This window comes from Alosa alosa, chromosome 18 (genome assembly GCF_017589495.1).
Source record: "Alosa alosa isolate M-15738 ecotype Scorff River chromosome 18, AALO_Geno_1.1, whole genome shotgun sequence".
Classification (NCBI taxonomy): Eukaryota; Metazoa; Chordata; class Actinopteri; order Clupeiformes; family Clupeidae; genus Alosa; species Alosa alosa.
In genome coordinates this window covers 21468719-21489877 of record NC_063206.1, presented here as the reverse complement: position 1 = coordinate 21489877, position 21159 = coordinate 21468719, and the positions used below count along the sequence as shown (strand labels likewise).

General features: G+C 43.2%; 1 protein-coding gene across 19 annotated transcripts in view; it reads right to left on the bottom strand.

The window, feature by feature from the left end:
- The window catches only part of dst (dystonin), a 136352-nt gene that overhangs the window by 86041 nt on the left and 29152 nt on the right, over positions 1-21159 (bottom strand). For 16 of the 19 annotated variants that reach the window (XM_048269229.1, XM_048269234.1, XM_048269231.1 and 13 more), the window contains 8 exons: positions 20958-21047; positions 16619-16654; positions 14188-14265; positions 12325-12417; positions 4560-4726; positions 2372-2484; positions 2136-2242; positions 243-362 (listed from right to left, as the gene is read on the bottom strand). In XM_048269229.1, the coding sequence (XP_048125186.1) occupies positions 243-362; positions 2136-2242; positions 2372-2484; positions 4560-4726; positions 12325-12417; positions 14188-14265; positions 16619-16654; positions 20958-21047 (804 nt within the window). Of the gene's footprint in view, positions 1-242; positions 363-2135; positions 2243-2371; positions 2485-4559; positions 4727-6513; positions 8244-12324; positions 12418-14187; positions 14266-16618; positions 16655-20957; positions 21048-21159 lie in introns of those variants that run through there. The other 3 variants (XM_048269230.1, XM_048269245.1, XM_048269237.1) reach the window with 2 other exon arrangements.

Below are 21159 nucleotides of genomic sequence, written 5' to 3'. Positions count from 1 at the left end.
TCAACATGTATTCAATAGATACAGATCAGATTTAAATTTAGGGTCTAAGGCGCTAATTAATATCACTGAAATTTTAACATATACATCCACATTTAAACTCTATTCAACTTTCATTCTGAAATAAAAGTAAGAAAATTACTAAGATCACCAGATGATGGTTATTTGCAATGTTGCCATGTCACTGCATCTGCATATTAAACTTGAATGCATATCTAAGATGCATCTAACTGCTCTTCTCTCACCTTGAGCTCCACAGGGTTGTTGGGAAACGTTCTGTCAGACATGACAGCCACGTGATGTTTGATCCATTGGCTGAGGTAATTCACCATGTTCTGGTATTCCACCCATTTAATGTCGACATCCTGTTTTGAGGTGAAAACAAAACAGAAAAATAATTGTGAAAGAAACACACATCTTGAACGACGGAAGGAGGTATGGCTGTAAAGCAGCAACTATTCGGAGAGATGACAGCTCCATAATAAAATGTGATTTATGCAGGCTTGTTGGAATAGACCACCCTGTGCTTTTATAGACAATAAGAACAATGTAAACGTTACCATAACATTATATCACATATCATTACAGATAATCAGAAATTTGTGTGAAGTTTTCATTGCTATCAAAACAGACACATTCCTTGGCATTCCTAAACACGATTCATTTGCATCTCCCTCATGTGCTACACAGCTGAACCATGACAGTGTACCTTCAGGAAACATTGTTGGCAGTGTTCTAGGATTGAGTCCAAAAAAACAAACGCAACCTTTAAAAACTACACCTCTTCCCAACGAAACTACTGTTTGCCAAAAATGCCAGCCAACATCCACAAGGGATTCATTCTCCATTGGCCACATAATGGTGCAATGAAGTAAGCAAATAACAGCGTGCACATGGTGTTATTATGACCGCCGCGCAGCGAAGCGGCGGTCATATAGGTTTAGTCAGATTTTTTTTTTCTTTTTTTTTTTCTTTTTCGCATGCCCAAATTTCCGTCAAGGATTCCCGGGACACTGAAAGACCGGGGTACCGCGAAACTTGGTGGGCATGTAACCCCACATGGATAGCATGGAACCATCGTTTTTCGTTTTGATCTGTAGCCCCCCCGCTGGACTGGACCCCCCGAAAGGAGGGTAGGGCAGACACAGTTCTCTGTGAATATCTTGAGAACTGTAGGGCCTAGGATGACCATTTTTTTCCGTATCTTTGCCTCCAGGGGACATGTTAACCCATTTCATGTGCACACATGTGCACAAACAGATACACACACACATACTTTCACAGTAATCATACGTATGACACATACTCACATAGTAGACATATGTACGCATGCATGCACAGGCACATACGCAGGCACACACACAAGCGCACACACACACACACACACACACACACACACACACACACACACACACACACACACACACACACACACATTACATAAACATGTTCATGCACACATGCACACAATTCTAGAATTTCGAACAGGCAAGATGGAGGTGGGGTTGTTTAAAATGAATTTTACATGTGAAATCTATGAACTAATCATGTTTTGGTTTTGTTGTCTAGCAGATACCAGTGAGAATTGAGTGTGAATAATGGAATTTAGTGAGACAGTTAGAATTATATAGGCCTTTCAGCGTGATTTATTTTTGGGGAAAAAATGTGCTGGACTGGGCGGCGGTCATATTTTGTACCGCTCTGCGGTACATCTAGTTTGAAAACAGTCCGTTGGACTTCACAGCATATCACACGCAATGGTGCTTCTGATCATATCACGGATCACTGCTGAGAAAGCTGTAAAGACTAGCTAGTGTTCCGCTAGCTCTTTCACAGGCAGCTTCACTCCATGAAGACTGTGGTTTACATCTTCACACAGCACCTCATAAAAGTTAGACTTATCAGCTTGTTCCCTCGGCTACTGACTAAACAGCAGAGCTCAGAGCAGCCAGACCACATGTCTCCTACCATTCTTCCACCAAAGTCAGTGTAAACAGTCTTTTCTCATGACCAGTAAACCACATGATTATAGTTGCATTCCAGCTGAAAATTGTGGTCTTAAAACAGTCCATGAAGTTCATTATTCTGTAAACGTGTGATATAGTCAAATGGTCTTTAAAAGAAATCTTTGTACTTACATTTGCACTGACACCTTCAGCCCCCTCAGGTACTTTTGGGAAGACATCATACAGTGTTGAAACGTAGGTAATGACAGATTTCTCGTCTGGAGTTTGTACATCCACATCTGAAAGACACACCAACAGACACACACAGAGTTTTACCCAAACTTCTAGAAGTTTCTATTGAGAGAGTATTTGAATATAGTCATGCAATCAATTCTTGGCATTGGTGAGTTATTCCCAATGCCACTTACCCTCTGGGTCCAGTAATCTGGCAACACCGAGCTGCTCGGCCACACCGAACGCTTGTTCCAGATTCGACCTGCTGGTCTGCACTGACACTCTGCTTATGTCAATCAGGTCAGGCCTAACACAAGAGAGATAAATAAGTCATCTTGTTACTGAGGGTCCACAACAAACAAAGCACTGGAATTTTAGCATCATCACAGGAACATCACAAAAACACAGTGGTGCTAGAGAGCATGAACAGAACAACTTGAAATGTGATCCAATATTTATCTAGATATGACAAAATATATGGCAGATTTTCAGAAACATCTCGTAAGGAGCTCATACATTTTCTAAATCCATAGCACCTCCTAGAATCATAACACTACAGCCTACCATATGTATATAATAAGTGATTTTTTTTCCCAATGATGCACTGCAGTGCATAGCAGCTGTGCATGATTCATCTATAATAATAATACACTGCTATATGCACCATTAATACCATTCTGATTATGGTTATGTATGCTTTCTCATCTAGAACAGCCACTCCACATGACTGACTGAAACATCACGTCACCCTTCATTTGTCTATAGTCGTTTTTAATTCTCACACACCATTGTCACAAAGACGAACGAAAAAAAATTGGGACAAGGAAATAATGACAAGGCACTCCAGGGGACAGTAAACACACAGAGGAAATGCCTGATGTGTTCCTGATGCCCCAGCCAGGTCGAGTCAATGTGTGTTTGCTTTGGAGGTCAGCTAGCCCGACTCCGACAACAGGGTTTAAGGGTCAGTGGAAACTTTCCACACCAAACCCTAAGCTGTTTGCAGACTAAAGCGGTTGCTTATGCATCCTTGAGATTATGTGTCGGCATAATAACACAGCCTCCTAAAGAGAATCAGCACAGATTGTGCAGAAAGAGAGAGAGAGAGAGAGAAAGAGAGAAAGAGAGAGAGAGAGAGAGAAAGAGAGAGAGATGTCCAACAGCAAGGAACAGAAGGCCTAATTTTTCGTCTCTGGTTTCTAGGGTAGCTGAGACAAAGTCATTTCCAATGACATCGAAGCTAAACCCAAACTACTGCTCACAACACTCCTGGTACAGTACAGAGTGACATTAAAATGAGGTACAAGGGGCAATGTGACGAATCACAAATAGAGCAGCAAAAATGAGGGCACGCAAAACTCACTTACAGTACACCTTCCTTCATCCCCCATTATACAACATAACCATGTGATTAACTTGAGATAGTGGGGGCGGACCATACATAGCCATAGCCCATAGCCATATTCCAATAGCTTTAGCTGACATGACAGTTATTATAGAATGACATAGAAATGTATCATTACCTACATCTGTAATTATAGTTATTGCTGAAATGACATATGTTGAAATGAGATATATGTTGAAATGAGATATGTTAAAACCGTTAGTAATGATACATTCATCATAAACTGTCATTGCATTGTGTGTATGTGGTGTGTGTGGGGGGCATACAGACAAGATAAAGTGAACATGAAGTTAATACATCTACAAACACACTTATTACCAAAATTCCTTCAGTATTGCTATCTGTGAGCCAGACAGAGTGGCTTGTTGGCCAACATAACATGGCTCAGGATATAACAGATATACCATAGGCCTAACCATAGTGTTGATAAGGCAGAAATGTATAAATAACCAATAATAACAAATACATTCATATTTGCTGACTACTGATTGTGGGATGATTAACTTTTGCTGGTAAAAGCCAACTATCTTCCAAAGCAAAGCAAACCATGCCAATAACTGAAATTAAGTTTGTGTAACTACTGGTAAATGCACTTCATTTTCACATGACTTGATAAATGATTGATGCTCTACTAACCACTTAGCACACATCGCTACACACCCTCACATGTCACGTTAATCATTCTCCTTGTGTGTTGTTGTTCTGTGTGTATGCATAAGCCACCTGCAATTGTGAATTTTGGATTATACCAATAGCCCTAAGGGCTGGAAAGGGCTGGAGCATGGTGTGTGACTTCTGAGGAATGGTTTATGACTATAAAATAATAATAAGAATGCGAATGATTACCAATCTGAACTTTAATAAAAAAAAATAGGCCTAATCAAAAAAGATCAAGATAGGCTATCAAACATTAGACAAAGGCCACCGGCCCCCTCATCTTGTGGCATCATGTTGCTGCCTCTGGCCATGACAGTTACCTGTATTTGTGAATGATGGCGTTGAACAGTCTTCCATCCCTCCAAGAGGTAGTGAAGTTGTCACAGCGGACGCCCACATAGCCCTCTGTCATCTGCTGAGACCAGAGCAGCAGACGCTCCTTGGCTGTCATGTCCTCGGACTCTCCCGTCACATGGATGTCCGAGATCTGTGGAGGGGACAAGACAAGAATACACTTAATGATTGATGTGGAATCAGTGGGGGACAACGATATGAAGATAACATAAGATAAGATAAGAAGAATTTCAGATATACACGTGCTATAGGCAGCGGCTAATCGACAACCAAGCCTATTTACCATCACAAACAAAATCACCAACAAAGCAACCTTTATGGGCAAAAAACATCACCAACAGTACAGCCTTCAAGACCTTTTCACTGGGATCATTAAGAAGGCACCTTCCTTCATCAGTGCTTCATTGAATTAGGCCCCCGACACCTCCAGAAGGCTCAACAGTGGTATCCGGCATCCCAGACCACCCCCCTCCACACTTATGATGAGTTCTCTACTAACAAATACCGACACATTTTTCGGTCAAGAGGAAGAACAGGCATAGTTTTGTAGTTTTGCTGTCTTGGTAATAAAGGCATGATGAGGTCAAATGAGGCTGACATGCCAGAGAGAGTACCGATTCTATGCAAACCTGTTGGCAAGCTTCATTTACTCATTTATTCAGTCAGTCAGTCAATCCATTTTAAGCTCATCGCCAACTCATTTGAAAAAAAAAAAAACCCTCTGCGAGTGGTTTTCATAATATGCATAACTATGTCAAAAATGAATGCTGCTTCAGTCCAACAAAAACAGGAAAATGGGCCATGCAACGCCCTGCATGACAGACAAACAAAAAATAGAAGCAACAAAAAAAAACTCAACTTCTTAGCCTACTTTTTCCACTGATCAAGGTCACTGAGTGCATTGCACTGGGTGTTTTTCCTTTCAAAGATGCTTCATCACTCCACTAAAGAAACTCTCTTGGCCCCCCATCTATCAGAGCTGAGGCAGGGAAAATGCAACTCGTCAGACCTGAACCCTCCAAACCAGAGAAAATATCACATTTCACAGGGATTGTTGAGCATCAAACAAACACGATCATGCAGAAGTCTTTGGCGGATGTCATGACACTCATCACGTTCATTGCAGGACCCATATGAGGGCATAAGGATTTCATTACATTTCTATCACCAGACACTGGGAGGACAACGCTCACGGCTGCCACTAGGAAGCAACCATCCGAGGGCAAATTGCTCAAATTAGCTGTGCGACTAACAAAATGCTGGCCAAGCAGATTTGGTGGGGAAATAACCGCTTAACCTAATGCCTTTTCCATTCCACTCTAGTCTGTAGCATCAGAGGCCTGGTCTACACCACATTTAAAGAAACAGCACAGATCCAGGTGACGTCATTCATCTACAAAAAATAAATAATTTTACTGTAATTACAAACCTTAGAGAGATAATTACTGTGCTGTGGTAAGCCGGCCTTTAAAATGAACATCTGACAATAAGAACTTTTTCAACACTCCCTGTGTTATTAGGCTGCAAACTGAGCTACCATTTGACTGGATCTAAACCCAGCTCTGTTTGCAATTATAGAAGGCCTTTCCTTTAGTATGGTTTCAGGGAAAGCTGGGCAATTGAGACAATAGACGTGGAAAGAAGGTACCGTGCAGCCAAGACAGAAGCAGATCAACACTTTATGACCCCAAAACGGAACTCATTCCTCATTCAAATACATGAGGAATAGAATAGAAACTGCCTGGCTATATTCTCACTTTCATTTGTCAAGATGTGACTGCTATTTCACTGCTTACAGAGTAGTCCAACGATAGCACAGCAAGCTTATAATGCACATCAATGATTAGAAATTCTAGACGTGTAGTTATGCACTAACCAGGTCCTGATGCTGAACATATGGACGCCTGGTGCTTACATTACCTCAGAGGGTTTGACGGTCATGTACTTGACTGGTTTTTGGATGCCGTCCAGGGAACCCTGGGAAACGGAAGCATCTGAGCATGTGTGTGCCCTCCTCCGCTTCCTGTGAACTTGCGTGCTCCACATGAGTCTGCGGAGACCCTTCACGTCCTCTAGCATGCGGTCCTCTGCGTCCCGCTGACCGGCCCGCAGCGTCCGTAGCATGTGCTCAACAGCCCCGAAACTGACCGCCCGCCGCAACTGCCTCTGCAGGAGCCGGCGCTCCAGCAGGCTGTCCTTGGGGGCCACGCGCCGCGAGGTCCGGGTCACGCCGTGAAGGTTTCGCTCCACGGCAGCGTCCGGTTGACCGTCCACATCGTCGCCGGCATCGCTCGACCGGCGCGCTCCGTGCGCTAACGCAAGCTTTTTCCGACACGTGGCTGAAGCTCCTCCGCGGGATTTGGAGACCACGGGAACCTCTCCAACATAAACTCCCTCGCTGAGGCTGCCCAGTTTGGGCCTTGCCGCCTCCGTCTCGCGGGACCCAGCGGCCCTCTCATGGCTCTCGGGAGCCTGGCCCAGGGGAGGGTCCTGCTGGGCTTCGCTCTGGACGCTCTCCCCTCCGCGGCTCTTCAGAGAGTCTCCGGGCTGGAAGTCGCCCGACTTGCGCTTCTTCCTCCTCTGGAAGTAGCGGCGGCCGCCGCGCAGCTCCTTGACGCCCGGCGTGAGCGGGGCCTTGTTGGGGTCGACGTAGCACTCCTCCTTCGGCCCACGCACGCAGCCGCACATGTTCCCCATGGCGGACTCCTCTCACATGTCCCGCGTTCCCACCAAACAAACAGCCAGCACCGTTCTCAGCCAGTGGAACTCCGATCTCGCACTGCCCACCCGCCACTCAGTTTCTCCGGTTCTCAGCGCACACAGACTTCTTATTCCACAGGGAGATGGACATTTTTCCCTCTCCTCAGTCAGTGAGTCAGTGAAAGAGAGTCAGTGAAAGAGAAAGAGAGAGGGGGAGAGAGAGAAAGAGAAAGAGGAAGGGAGAGGTGGCAGCCAGCCCGGTCAACCTCACCGCCCAGCACACTCTCGTCAGAGCTGGCGTCCCTTCTGGCTGAAGCTCCGTGTGCTAACTCCCTCTGGAAGAGCTCTTGAGGCGCCCCAGGCAAGCCCCCTGTGCCCTCTCTCTTTTCCTCTTTATGCCCTTTCTCTCTCACTCTTTCACTATGTTTGTCTCTTTCACTCTCTCTTTCCTCTCTTCGCGTCAAACTCCACTGCGACTGCTCTGCCTCTCAGACTGCCCAGCTCAGACTGCCCCCTCAGCCGGCAGTCTGGAATCTCAGCTGACCTTTGAAACTATTCCCTTTGCCCTGCTAATCCAAAGCTAACGTCATAAACATGGGCCGGCGAAAAAAGAAATCAAGTTAGAGGGAGCGTTGCCGAAAGAGCCTAGTCCACGCCTTTCGCTTCACCGGGCTTTGCTTCTCTGACGGAAAACAAAATTGCAACCAAGCCGGTCGGTGTTCTTCAGTTATAGCATAAACAGGCGCACTCCTGTGCCGCGGCTGGTGTTGGGTTTCCCCTGAATGTGCGTGTCTGTAACTAAACAGTCTGAAGCATGAAAGAGAACAGACAGGAAAAGAGAGGGATGAGAGGGGGGGGCTGGGGCAGTAATGCTCTCTCTCGCTTTCTCTCTCTCTCTCTCTCCCTGCCGCCCACTGTCCGATCGCTACGGTTCAGCGTGTGTGAAACCTTTGCTCAGCAAGTTCAGGGGACGGGGGACGGGGGACAGGGCGATATGGGACGTGCCAGTCACAGACGACTGTGGCCTATCATGGGCTCTTTAAAAATAACAGGAGCTAGCGTGGGCCGTGTAAGCATGTCACAGGTTACAGCGCCCCAGCCAAAGGCGCCTCTAATCAGGAATAATGCAACCCACAAGGCACAGTGCAGGGCTCAAGTCCGGAGGTTTAAACTAAACAAACACAGATTATCATCAAGCACCATTGACTTTCATCAGAAGCCAGTGACGCACTTGACCCTTCCCAGAAATAAACATGCACAATATCACCCGGCCTTATCATGATCTACTGTATGTCTACAATAAAATTTATAACACAATAAAAAAGGATCAATTTCATGAGGTTGTATTCAATAAACTTTGGATGAAGCATATCACATGCTCAGCAAATGATGGTATCTTGTATGTTGCATTCATTGGAAAATCTCTTCCCAATATGCCAATTGCAAGAGCCTCAGATGAACCTATAGTTTTGTATCAGCTGTGGAAGGACTGGTTATTGAAGGTGTAGAAATTACTTCACTGCGTAGCCAGGCTATAAATAACCCCTGTCACAGGGCTGTGCTACTATTCTGAAGCCGGTGACATTTCCTCTGAAGGTTACCAGCTACAGGAGCGTCCAGTTCAATACTACCTGGTGCCCGCCACAATACAGAGAGGGGGAAAGAACCGAGTGAAGTACGCAAGGAGGGCTGCTGAGGGAGTGGTGGCAAGAGACGGATTCTCTAATGACTTCATGTGGCCAGCATGGCAGATGTAATAACCGAGAAATGAAATCCTCATATGCCTGTCACATTCGGTCAAGATGACGTTTGCAATAATGTCTCGACATGGTGGCAATATCAAATCAGACAATGTGCCGCATCGTTTCTCCAGGTTCGCAGCTCCTGGCAGACATGACATAACAGCATTCCGCAGGTGTACAGGAGTAAGAAAAGAGTGAGACATAAAACCAATCACTCAAAACTACTGTTACCGTGGTACAGACTTTCTCCGTTTTCTTATCAAGGCCTGTTTATTGCTCATTGGTCCATCGCATGCTAACATCTAAATCTAAAATTAGGTTAAAATTCTTGAAACAGCAATTGATGTTGCATCTTTATAGCATAAATGACAACAAACATGAAACTTCACACTTGACAGTTACCACTGCATATGGCTGCAGCTACAGTAAAAGGCCACGCCCCTTCCTCAGTCTTTAGCTTGTGTACATAAAACAATATGATACCAACCCTGTCAAGGAATTATTTTGACTTGTGTTCGACAGCCTACCATTTTCTTGACCCAACTGAAACAAATTCACTAAAGTTGCAAAGTAAGTAAACCAATAAAATCCAGAAGTTTAACTCTAGCCTTTTACACAATAAGCACACAGTTCATTTAGACAGGGCTGCACTACACAAACACGAATTAGCCATTAGCCTCTACAAATCACATCCATATTCACAAAGTGTGTTACTAGAATATGGGACCAGAAAAAGGGTCATCACTGAGTCAACCATTTGTCAAAAAATGGCCTTAAAAATGTGTTTCTCCTGGCGCTGGAAGAATGCCAGAGTGGGAGCAAAACAACTCCCAGAGTGCCCTGCAACCCTGAGTGAGTCAAGAGGCAACAGGCCCCCCCTCTCTCTCTGTGCTCATGCCCGACGGCTTGCGTGAGTGACAGGGGCAGGTGCTGGCAAACGTCACCCAAGCTACCTGTCAATCTGTTTTATGAGCCCATGCATTATAAAACATACTTTCTCCTCACTCTCTCTGGTTTTCACTCTCTCTCTCTCTGTCTCTTTTTTTTTTTTTTTCTTTTGTCCTGCAGCATCAAATTCTTTATGCCATGATTGCCATCGTTTCTGGGTTTTTTTTCTTGCTTGCTTGCTTTATCGAGGACAGTGTGGGGAGAGTGGGTCGTTCCAGTGTCACAGCAGATGCCTGAGGAGGAGTTGAGACATGCTGCTTGGACAAACTCCCTGCATTCCTGACCACTCAATGGGCGTTGCAGGGCCTCGCACCCTGTCTCTCAATAAGGCACTATTCGCTCAAACAGCACTGATATCACCCCACCCCAGCCTCTCCTCTCCTCTCAGGGTCCCAGCAGCAGTAAGCTGAGAGTTTTAAAGCGCTACTGCAAGCATTCTTGCCTCATAGTGCAACATGAAGTGAAGCCTGCAGACAGAACCAATGATATTAATAATCCATTGCGGAGAGATGGGGGGACGCAGTGTGTGTGTGTACGACGTGTGTGTGTGTATGTGTGTGTGCGCATGTGTTTGCAGAGGGAGTCAGAGTACAGGCATGCAACGCTAGTATGTTAGAGGGAATGATGCTTCTCTGAAGCTCAGGCCATCCAAAGATAATGTGGGTTTGCCTGGGATTAGGGAGAAGAGTGGTGACATTGTCACAAAAATGCAGACTTGTATCAAGATAGAATTGCAACTGCAGCAACACAATAAGCACTGCATGCCTGTGTGTGTGTGTGTGTGTGTGTGTGTGTGTGTGTGTGTGTGTGTGTGTGTGTGTGTGTGTGTGTGTGTGTGTGTGTGTGTGTGTGTGTGTGTGTGTGGAAATGAGCCAGACAGACTGTGTGTACGTGGCACAACAACAGCAGAAATGGTTACATTTCATTGCAGACAGTTAAAACATGGCTAATGGATGACAGCATAGACTCAAAAATAGACTCACTGCAGCAAAAAAGACAAAAAACAGCTGTCTGCATCAGTTCTGAGAGCTAACTATTCACATTAAGTATGTAGCAGACTGAATGTGTTTTCAAACCACATATGCCTGATAAGGCAAAATCAGAATCAGCTGGTTTCTCCTTGAATAAAGGTCCAATCAAGGCTCCAATCAAGATATCAAAACATACTAGCCATAAAAATAACAGATGTGTGCATGCTACACAGTTTCAATTGAAATGTACACACACTAAGTATCAAAATGATCTTTCACTCATTTCACTTCTTACGTTCTTGTCAGTTGGACACTACTGTGGTAGCATTGACTTGAGCCAGACAATAAATTAACAGTTAATGTTCAAAACTGGCAAGTGTGGCCTAATAATCACTCCCAGCTCCTTTGCTTCACCTTAGTCATCATTCTCAACCCTTCCGGTTCCACCCTTCCATCCTTCTGCAGTGTCCTTCTGAGCCAGACACACCCTAATCAAACCCCAGCATTTGGACATACTTAATTACAGGGCTATTATAAACTACAGTTACATGATGATCTAAGGTGTTTCTGCCAGCCACCACATCAAAGCTAAAACCACAAAATGGACAACACCCAGACGATTTATCTTATTCATTCACAGGGCACACAGTCAAGCTGATATAATAGCATTGATTTCCATGGAACTTGAAAGAGCAATAGTGTTATAAAACCATTACTTCTAACACTCCTTTCTCTATCATTAAGATATTTAATTGCGTGACTCTGTTCATGACACCTATGTAATGTTTCTACATGAAGATTTAGGCATGGAGTGTTATTGTCCATCCCCCCACCCCCCCAGCAGCAGGGGCTCTCTATTGGATTACTCTGACCTCTTGTGGTGGGAGGATGAAATGCAGTTGATTTTTTTTTTTATCAAGTGCCCCGCAGTGTAATACAGGCTAATCCTGATTCACAAGCAGCTTAAGCCACACGCAAGCTTTCCAGGCCTGCCAGCACAGCAGAACCAAGCAGTGCCACACTAAAAAATCATGTCATTCACTTGTCTATAGGCCAAGCACTGTCAAGATTTCACTTTCTCCACCTTCAAAAGTCAGCCCATCTTTTTCGGTGAGCAACCACGATACAAATCATACAATCAATTAAAAAAAATGTTAACAGTTAAATATATCATTAATATCATCACTTCTTCATCCATAGCCATATATACATGCAAGCAGATAAACAGAAAGATATATAAATGTTAACTTATAGATAGTCAAATATTTCATTACAATTTTTATAATATGACTCCTCAAGAAACAATTTGCCTCTTTTCTCTTGTCTCTTAAAACACCAGCCATAGAAAATGTGTCATAATCCTGACCTACCTGAAAGTGCAGAATTATGGTCCATATTAACCCCAACGTCAGTTTGGGATTTCCGTCTGTGATGTCATCATTCCTGATGTTCACCAGTTTCACCTGGGTCAGCAAAAGAGCATGTGTGAGAAGGACTTGACCATTCAACACCACTTGCATAACCAAGACCTTGAGAATATGCTCTTTCTATAGTGTTTCTATACTGTGCAATATAATAATGAGCAATTTAAAGATTACTAGGCCTCAAGACAAGCCACACATATAAAGCATCAGTATATTAAAATATCACATCACATTGATATGATATTTAGTAATAGCAGTTTCATGGATATTTTAATTATTTGGGCTCTCTGAACTCTTTAATCAATGTCTGCCTAAGATCACTTGATAGCAACATTGTTTAAATTGTCTATGTTCTACCACAAGGGGGCAGTAAAAGACAGCTCAATAAGTCAAGTCAGAATATTGTCAAATGCATCTGAGAGGAGAGGAGACTGTTGTCCTTTTACTGACATAACTAAATTTCCGTAAAGGAAAAACAACTATAAAAGAGACATACTGCAAAGCATCCATTTCTCAGCACATAAGTGGTTAAAGAACATCCTGTAATCTAAACATGACTTTGTCAAACATGATTGTTAAAACATCTACAGTTGTTTACGCGGAGACGCAGGATACAATCTGTCAGTGTTGAAATCAAGATCAAGTTTTGTGCTAATAGGCCAAGTGTTAATTGTCGAACACTAATGCAGATCAAACTCCGCTGAAAGAATGACACCGAGTGTTAACAGTGTGTCTTTGTGCACTCACACCCATTCTCTGGCTCTGCATGGACTTGGCAAAAACGCTAATGTCCCTTTTGCCCCGTCATGTGACCATTCAGAGCCGTTCACTATCAGCAAGTGAAAAAGAAAGTGAAAGTGCTGTCCAGTTGGTTAATGAATATGAATGGCCCCGGTGAACTGCCAGCAACGCTACAAAAGGAGCAGGCAACAATGAGATAAATGGGCGGTTTGTATTGGAATGTGAGAATCCTTTGTCTGCGGGCAGGGACCACTGTCAGTGATGTAATCTCTCAGAGGGCCTGCCTGCCTGCCTGCATACAGAGGCGAGGCCACGGACTGCATTTCCCATCATTCTCTGATTAAACTGCCGGGAAGTCTGACTGGGGGAAAAAAACACTCGGAAGGATTGGTGACTACTGTACATCATAGCAATATTCTGTTGCAATTATCCCCCAGCTCTCAGCTCTTAGCAGTGAGGAAATGAGCGCCTCACTGACATCTGATCTGCCTACTGCCTACTGCATTCATGATTCAGCCAATACATCACAAAGGTATCTGGCAGGAGTGCAATATATGTTTCACTGAAACCTCTCAGGAAAGGTGAGGCAAACATTTTGGTTAAAACATGTATGGCCTTGTTGTGGGACAAAAAGCGATCAGACGGATTTAGAGGGTTTTGCATCTGAACTCTTCACACATGTGTGAAGAGTTCAGATGCAAAACCCTCTAAATCCGTCTGATCGCTTTTTTATCAGGCTCCTACAAGTATACGTTTTTGCCTACAAATCAATATTTCAGACCAGGAAGAGACTGGTATTAAGCGGGTTTTGAAGTGAAATGATCATTTTTGACAGAGGTGGCACTTAGAGGGTTTTGCATCCCTTTATATATAACTCACAATATATTGCATTAGTTAGCCTACATTAGCTAAAATGCAACATAGACAGAGTGCTCAGTACTATGCGTAATCTATATTTATACTGAAGTGCTCTGTCTGAAATGCATTGTAATGTAGTAGCTACCTTATCATTGTCCATGGCTGATAGTCAAACAAGCCCCCTGATTGGTGTGCAGCGGCTGGTCTTACCTGTCTCCTTTTTAAGTAGTCCAGTGCTATCTGTACATTCTGGAGTCTGTGGAAGCGCATTCGGCCTTTCTCCCGAGGCTGTGGGAAGAGACAGAGAAGAGGCCAGGAGGCGTCAGACTGCATGTGATGATGAAGAAAGCAACAAAAACCTCTCCTTATCACTGGTCCCTTACCAGAAGGATTGAAGACGCACCACATCACGTGTGTGTGTGTGTGTGTGTGTGTGTGTGTGTGTGGTGGTGGTGGGGGGGGGGGGTAGAAGGGAGCCTGCACACCTTGAGAGGTTGCAGGTGCAAGTGCAGCTTCGGCTATTTCACAAGGAGCTGAAGAGCAAGAAAAAGTAAAGCACAACACTGCATACTCAACAGATCAACCAACGTTTCGGTCAGTCAGGCCTTCATCAACAGAGTTGGACTTTTCTTTTTCTTGCTCTTTTTATCCATTCCATACCAAAAGCAGAGTGAGAGGAATAAGGTCCCAATTAAGTGTGCATGAGGCGCATCCTCGACTTCTAGTGCCCTCTAGTGTCAGTCCTCCAAAATAATGTGATCATTTTAGGCTATGTTATCCTACACAATACACAATCAGTGGTGGCATAGCAACAAAACAAAATCAGTTGTGTTAAGCTCACCAAGTGGAATCCTACAGCCCTGCAGCTTTGAACTCTACAGGTGAGGAGGGAGGGAGGGGAAGCTCTGGTGGCAGGAAGGCTGAACACCACATGAGCTAAAGGGAGAACCGTGATGCCTTGAGGAAGCAGAGAGGCAGCCGAGCCAACGGAGACAGGAAAATAAAAAAATAAAAACACGTGGACAATGCTTGTGCCCGAGTGTGAGGCAGTGAGATGGAAAAATGGCATGGCAGCCCACTGACTGGCTGACTGGTTGGCTGGCTGGCTGGCAGGCAGGCGACGGGATACAAGCCTCCGAGCGGGAAGCACTTCACTGAGGAAAACCCTCCACTCAGTCACAACCCCCTCCACCACCCTCAGGGAGGAGACCTTTCCTACCCCTACTTCATAGCTCTGTGAGATCACTCTAGACAACTGAGAGTCATACCAGCACTTCTGCATGTGAGCACATTTACTGTACATTGTGATGATAGAGATGACTGGTGAATTGTGAAGCCATTACATAAAGAGGTCCTCATACACCATCAGAGCGTGGATGTGAGGTTGCGTGCATATCTGTGTGAGTGTGTGTGTGTGTGTGTGTGTGTGTGTGTGTGTGTGTGTGTGTGTGTGTGTGTGTGTGTGTGTGAGTGTGTGCGTGTGTGCGTGTGTGGCTGCATGATGCAACAAGCGCTTACGAGTGGAAATAAAGGCCAAGGCTTAACTCCCAAGCAGCAAGTGCCAGTTGACTTCTGAGCCTCCATGCAAACAATAATGAGAAAAATGGTTGATTCACTTGTTCATCGATAAGCACTTTCTTGTTTCTGCTTTTATTTCAGAAATAAATGAAATGTTTCAAAAAATTAAAAAAATAAAAGCAAAATCAGACCTGCAGGTGTCATTCGAACCTGCGAACTGACTTGGCTTAGATAGCAAAAGCTCATTGGGAGTACAGTACAAAAACAAACCACTCCCAGCCTGCAGTGTGAAGCACCAGCATGATCCAGGCTGTGACTCTCCCTCACGGTCATGATGCTCTAATGCTCATGGGCATCAGCCTATTCTGGTAAAGGTGGCCACTGCTGGGAATGACTAACCTAATTACTGAACATCACCAGAGGATGAGGGGGAGGAGGAGGAAGAGGAGGAGAAGGAGGAAGAAGAAAAACACGATAAAATGGAGGGGGAGAAAGATGAAACAGAAGAGGAAGAAGAAGTGGAGGAGGAAGAGGAGGAGGGAAAACAAAATGAAATGAGAAAGAAGAAGATGAAGAAGAAGAAGTGAAGGAGGAAGAAGAGCAAGAGGAAGAAAAACAAGATAAAATGGAGGAGGAGAAAGAAGAGGCAGAAGAAGAGAGGAACAAGAAGAAGGGGAGGAGGAAGAGGAGGAGGAAGAAAAATAAGTGGAGGAGGAGAAGAAGGAGGAAGAGAAACAAGATGAAATGAGAAAGAAAAGGCTGAAGAAGAGGAGAAAGAACGGGAGGAGGAGGAGAGGAAAAATAAGTGGAGGAGAAAGAAGAAGAAAAACCAAAAAGAAATAGAGGAGGATGAGAAAGAAGAGGCAGAAGAAGGAGAGGAGTGCATCCAGTCAGGAAGTGACCTTGGAGTGGGCCAGGGCCAGATCATTTTCAGCATCAGCTGCTTTGAATGTTTGTTTGTTTGTCACTCTGGTTAAATGCCACGACACTCAGCTACACATTAGTGGTGTTAGGGAGGGGGTGGAGGGCAGGCGCCGGGGCCCACACCTACCCCCTTGTCTTCATCATCAACCTCTCGCGCATCCCCATGCTGCAAAACTGCGCATGCGTCAGCCGCACTCACCAACCGCAACGTCTTCAGAAAATCACGCTCCCGCGGCTTACCCCAGTAAACGTGAGCACGGGGGAGAGACAGCACACACACAAACACACACACACATACACGTCAGACATAAGGGGGCATGGGGACACCAACACAGGCATACAGATGAGGAAGATGAGGAGGAGGAGGAAGAGTGAACAGGATAATAGAGAGGAGAAATAAAGAAGGAGAGAAAAAGTCCTTACAAAGTGTTCTACTTCTACTATTCAAGTCAATAAATTCATCAAGGCAGTTCTCATTGTGCTTTATTACATTTCACACCATGTCTGAGACCTTACAGGAAATGGACTGAAATTACAGTCAACATAGCAAAGTTAACACTACAATGAAGTGGGTGTACCCACTCACTGATCTCACTGACTCCCTGGAAACCAGTAGCTAGCAGTACATATATATCTCTAGAATTATCCCATTATTCACAGCTCACTGAGCTCCCTCATGACTATAATCATTTGTTCAATAAAACTCTTCAGCAAGAACAAAGAGAACAATACACTACACAAAGGCATCTATTGCGTAATCTCAAACTGCTGCTATACCCCCAGAAAGTCACATTTCTACATGCTATGCCCACTTCCTCATAGGGAATTTCACATGCATTTTTCCCAAATATCTGAAAGCAGTGCAGTGCAAACTTAGCTACACACTAGCCTTTCAGCAGAAACCTATCAGAATTAATTGTGTTACTGGGCGTACGAGTAGTACATTAAGGATTAATAACACCTGGCCATTTTACTTAGCTACTTAGCTACTTGCCATACCAATGCAAACCCAAAAATAACACAAGTGTTATGACTCGACAGAGCAACTTACCAGGCTAACTAAAAGAGCTCTAGTTTAACCCTTTGCAGACGGCCCATTCTAATTTCGGTACCCCAGTACCGATGACGTTCAGTCTAATAACTCCGCCATACCCCAACCAATTTTATCACTGAAAACTTCCTCAAAAACGTCACATCATAGGCTTTCTGGCGATATGATTGGTTAAAGGATTTGTGGCGCTTAATTTCTTTTTACCACGTGAAGGAAAAATCAAGAGTTGACGCCTCCTCCACTAGAGGAAAAACAGCAGGAAGCACTATGCATCGCTGATCTTGACGCCGCCTAAAGGAGAAACTACTGGATCATCTGAGGTAAAAACAAGTCTTTTTATGTTATTATTACTTGTTATCCATGTTATTACTTCAAAATCGTTTTTTAAAAGTTATTTTTGCTGGTAATTACACCTTGTATGCATGGTCGTAACATAATGCGTGTGTGTGTTCACTTCAGCTGATGACAGCTGGTATTTTAGCACACAGTAATCTTTAGTAAACTCATCATTTTCAGTAATTTTTGGGGGGCTACTATATGTCAACCAAGATTACAGACCTACTAAGACTGAAACTTTAACGATTTGTTCTATTTTGAACGATGTTGCTTGCTTGTCATCTGATAGAAAACTAGCTAAGTTAGGTAACGTTAGCATCAGGAGAGGCTGCAACATGTCCTTGACGCCAGAAGTCGCTGATAAAGTTCACTCCGTGGCTTCATGACTGCCAACTTTATGTCAAGTAGACCTAATCGGTATTTTATTGTCAAATAAACCTTTCATTCCTTCGTAATATGTATAGCACAATTTACAGTTGTTTGTAGCCAAGTTAGATAGAAACATCTGACATGAATGACAACGTTAATGTTACGTTACCGACGTGAAGACTGTGTTGATCACCGATGGTGTAACGTAAGGATTTTATTCATTGACTGCTGTTTTCATGAATACATGACTGAAGATTTGTTATAAATGTGTTTTAGTATTGTTTAGCTTTTAGGCTGTAAGGTTGGCTGCTACGATTATGAGGTTTTTTTGGGTGGCTAACTATGATGGGGAGCTCATACACCCAAGCCTACTGTCAACACATTATTTTCTAAGGGGTGTTTTGTCTTTACGCAACTGCAGTAGCCTATGCACGGTGTGTATGTGTATGCATATGCTATTTAGATGTTTTCTGTCATATCTCCTGACTCATGTTAATAAATCAATTTTTACTTGTAAGCTGGTATGCTATGTATGGTTTAGCCAAGGCAATAACACTTACTGTAGTGAGCTCTGAGACTAATGTTACCTCTCCAAGCAATATTGGAGTCCTCCAGTGACAATAATACTTTTAGTGAAAAGAGTCATGGTTGGTGGTGATTAAGATTATGTGGAAGTAATGTAAAATAAAACTAAACAACCTATTCACTATCAGACCTGTGATTTGTTATTTTAGATGGAGGGAGAGAAGTACGTGCAACTGGGGTGAAAGCAGCCGACTGCTGATGGCCAATATGACCCCAAGGACCACGATGGCATGGACATGGGACATGGATGGGTAGCTTCTGGATGAAGAAGAAGACAATTATGTGCTACAGGAGGAGATAATCTTCCATCATCCTGAGCTGGGTAAGCATGTTTGTGTGTGTGTGTGTGTCCCATCTGGGCGCAAGCACATTTCTGGTTGTGATAAGAGTGTTGCTTATAACAATAATGAGAGGGACTATAGTGATAATAGTTTGGTTAGATTTGTAATTCAATTTCTATATTTCTTATCTGACAATTTCTTTATTTTGAGTTTGGTCAAGTCCCATGTCAGGTAGAAAGCATACACTTTGCCTATCCTTCCAACACAGACAGAGACACCAACTCCAATAGCATTTACACCCCATCGTCTGCTAGGCTTAGATGGACACACACACGCATGCACACACACACACACACACACACACAACCATGCCACAGCTGTGACAATGCACACACCACGGATCTGGTGTGAATGTGGCGTTAGTGTATCACCTTATGTGTGGGGCAAATGATATGGATAATTATATATTGTATCGAATTATATGCTGTATGGTTGTTAAATGTATTGAATTTCTTCTAACGTTTTAATTGTTTATATATATGTGTGTGAATGTTAGTATGAATTGATGTTTTGTTCACCATGTAAGATTTGTTGATCTTTGTTATACTGTTGTCTTGTCATTCTTGTAGTTCTAATAGTTACTGCATGTTTGTAAACATATGTTTATGTTATTTACCTGAAGTTGTTGTTCCTGGTTATTTAATCACATTGTTTAAGACTTTTCTAAATAAAATGATTTATTTCCCCTTTCGTAAACCTAACACATGTGCCAGTGTCTCTATATTCTTGTTTTCATAGTAGAATGAAGCACAATGGAGAAGCAGTTACAATCAGCTAGTCTGTCTTTCAGCCTTTATCTGTCCTCCCCACAATTGATTTAGTCTCTTCAGAGTACAGTAAGACATCCCATATTGAGCTTGTTTTGATGGTAAAACAGCTTATTTTTTTTTTGACCATTATATCTGTATTTTTAGGTCAGATGCCAAACCGGGAAATGAAAACATTCTACTCTTTAAAAATTCTACTTGTTACTGTTATGAGTAAATTAATCATAACTTCTGAACCAAAGGTGATAAATTGATTCTGTTTTTTTTCACTGAGGAGAACACAACACTGGCTATCCTTTGCACACTATATCTACAACAGACATTAGGTGAAAAGAAAGATTCATCTTGACAAATTGATATTTTCACGTTTTTTGATGTTGAATTTTGAAGGTTTTGTTTAAAAACAATGTGTGTTACCCTCAAACTTATTAACTATGATATGTACCATTTTAAAGGGCTAGTTCTCCTGATTACAATGGTGGGTATATCTTATCTCTGTCATGTAGCATGGCCACACAATAAGCCTTTTTGTCTCACAAGGGCATCAAGTATGAAAAAAACGGAATGTTTCGTGCGTCAGCCTGCAAAGGTCTAATAAATTTATCATAACTTTTGAACAAAAGGTGACACATTGATTCTGTTTTTATCACTGAGTAGAGGACAAAATTGTGAATCTCCCATACACTCTATGTTTTTCTCTATCTACAATAGAAATTGGGAGAAAAATTAGATTAATCTTGACAAACTGATATTTTCGTGTTTTTTGGGGTTGAATTTCAAAGATATTTTTTAAAAATTATGTATGTTCTCCTCAAACTTATTAGATTATTATTATTATATTTTATACCATTTGAAAGGGCTATTTCTCCTGATTAGAGTGGTGGGTATATTGTATCTTTGTCATGTAGCATAATCATACAATAAGCCTTTTTGTGCCATAAGGCCATCGAGTATGAAAAAATGGAATGTTCGGCACAGTCTGCAAAGGGTTAAACTGCGATACAATCAGACACCAGATAAAAAGGGAGAGGAGGGCCGCACATGTCACAACACACACAGGATAGAGACTAGAGAAAGAACGCTACTCACCAGTGATTCTCCAGACAACACCTCCAACAACGAGATCAGGTTATGTCCATCTCTCAGGTCTTCGTATAAGTCATTTACATGTTTCCGTACCTGTAAAGAAGAGAGAGACAGATTCAGTTAGATGCAGAGCAAAACAACCTTTGACCAAACTTAGATCTGTACCCTGAGCCTTGTGTGTACTAGTTATTCCTAATCATAACCG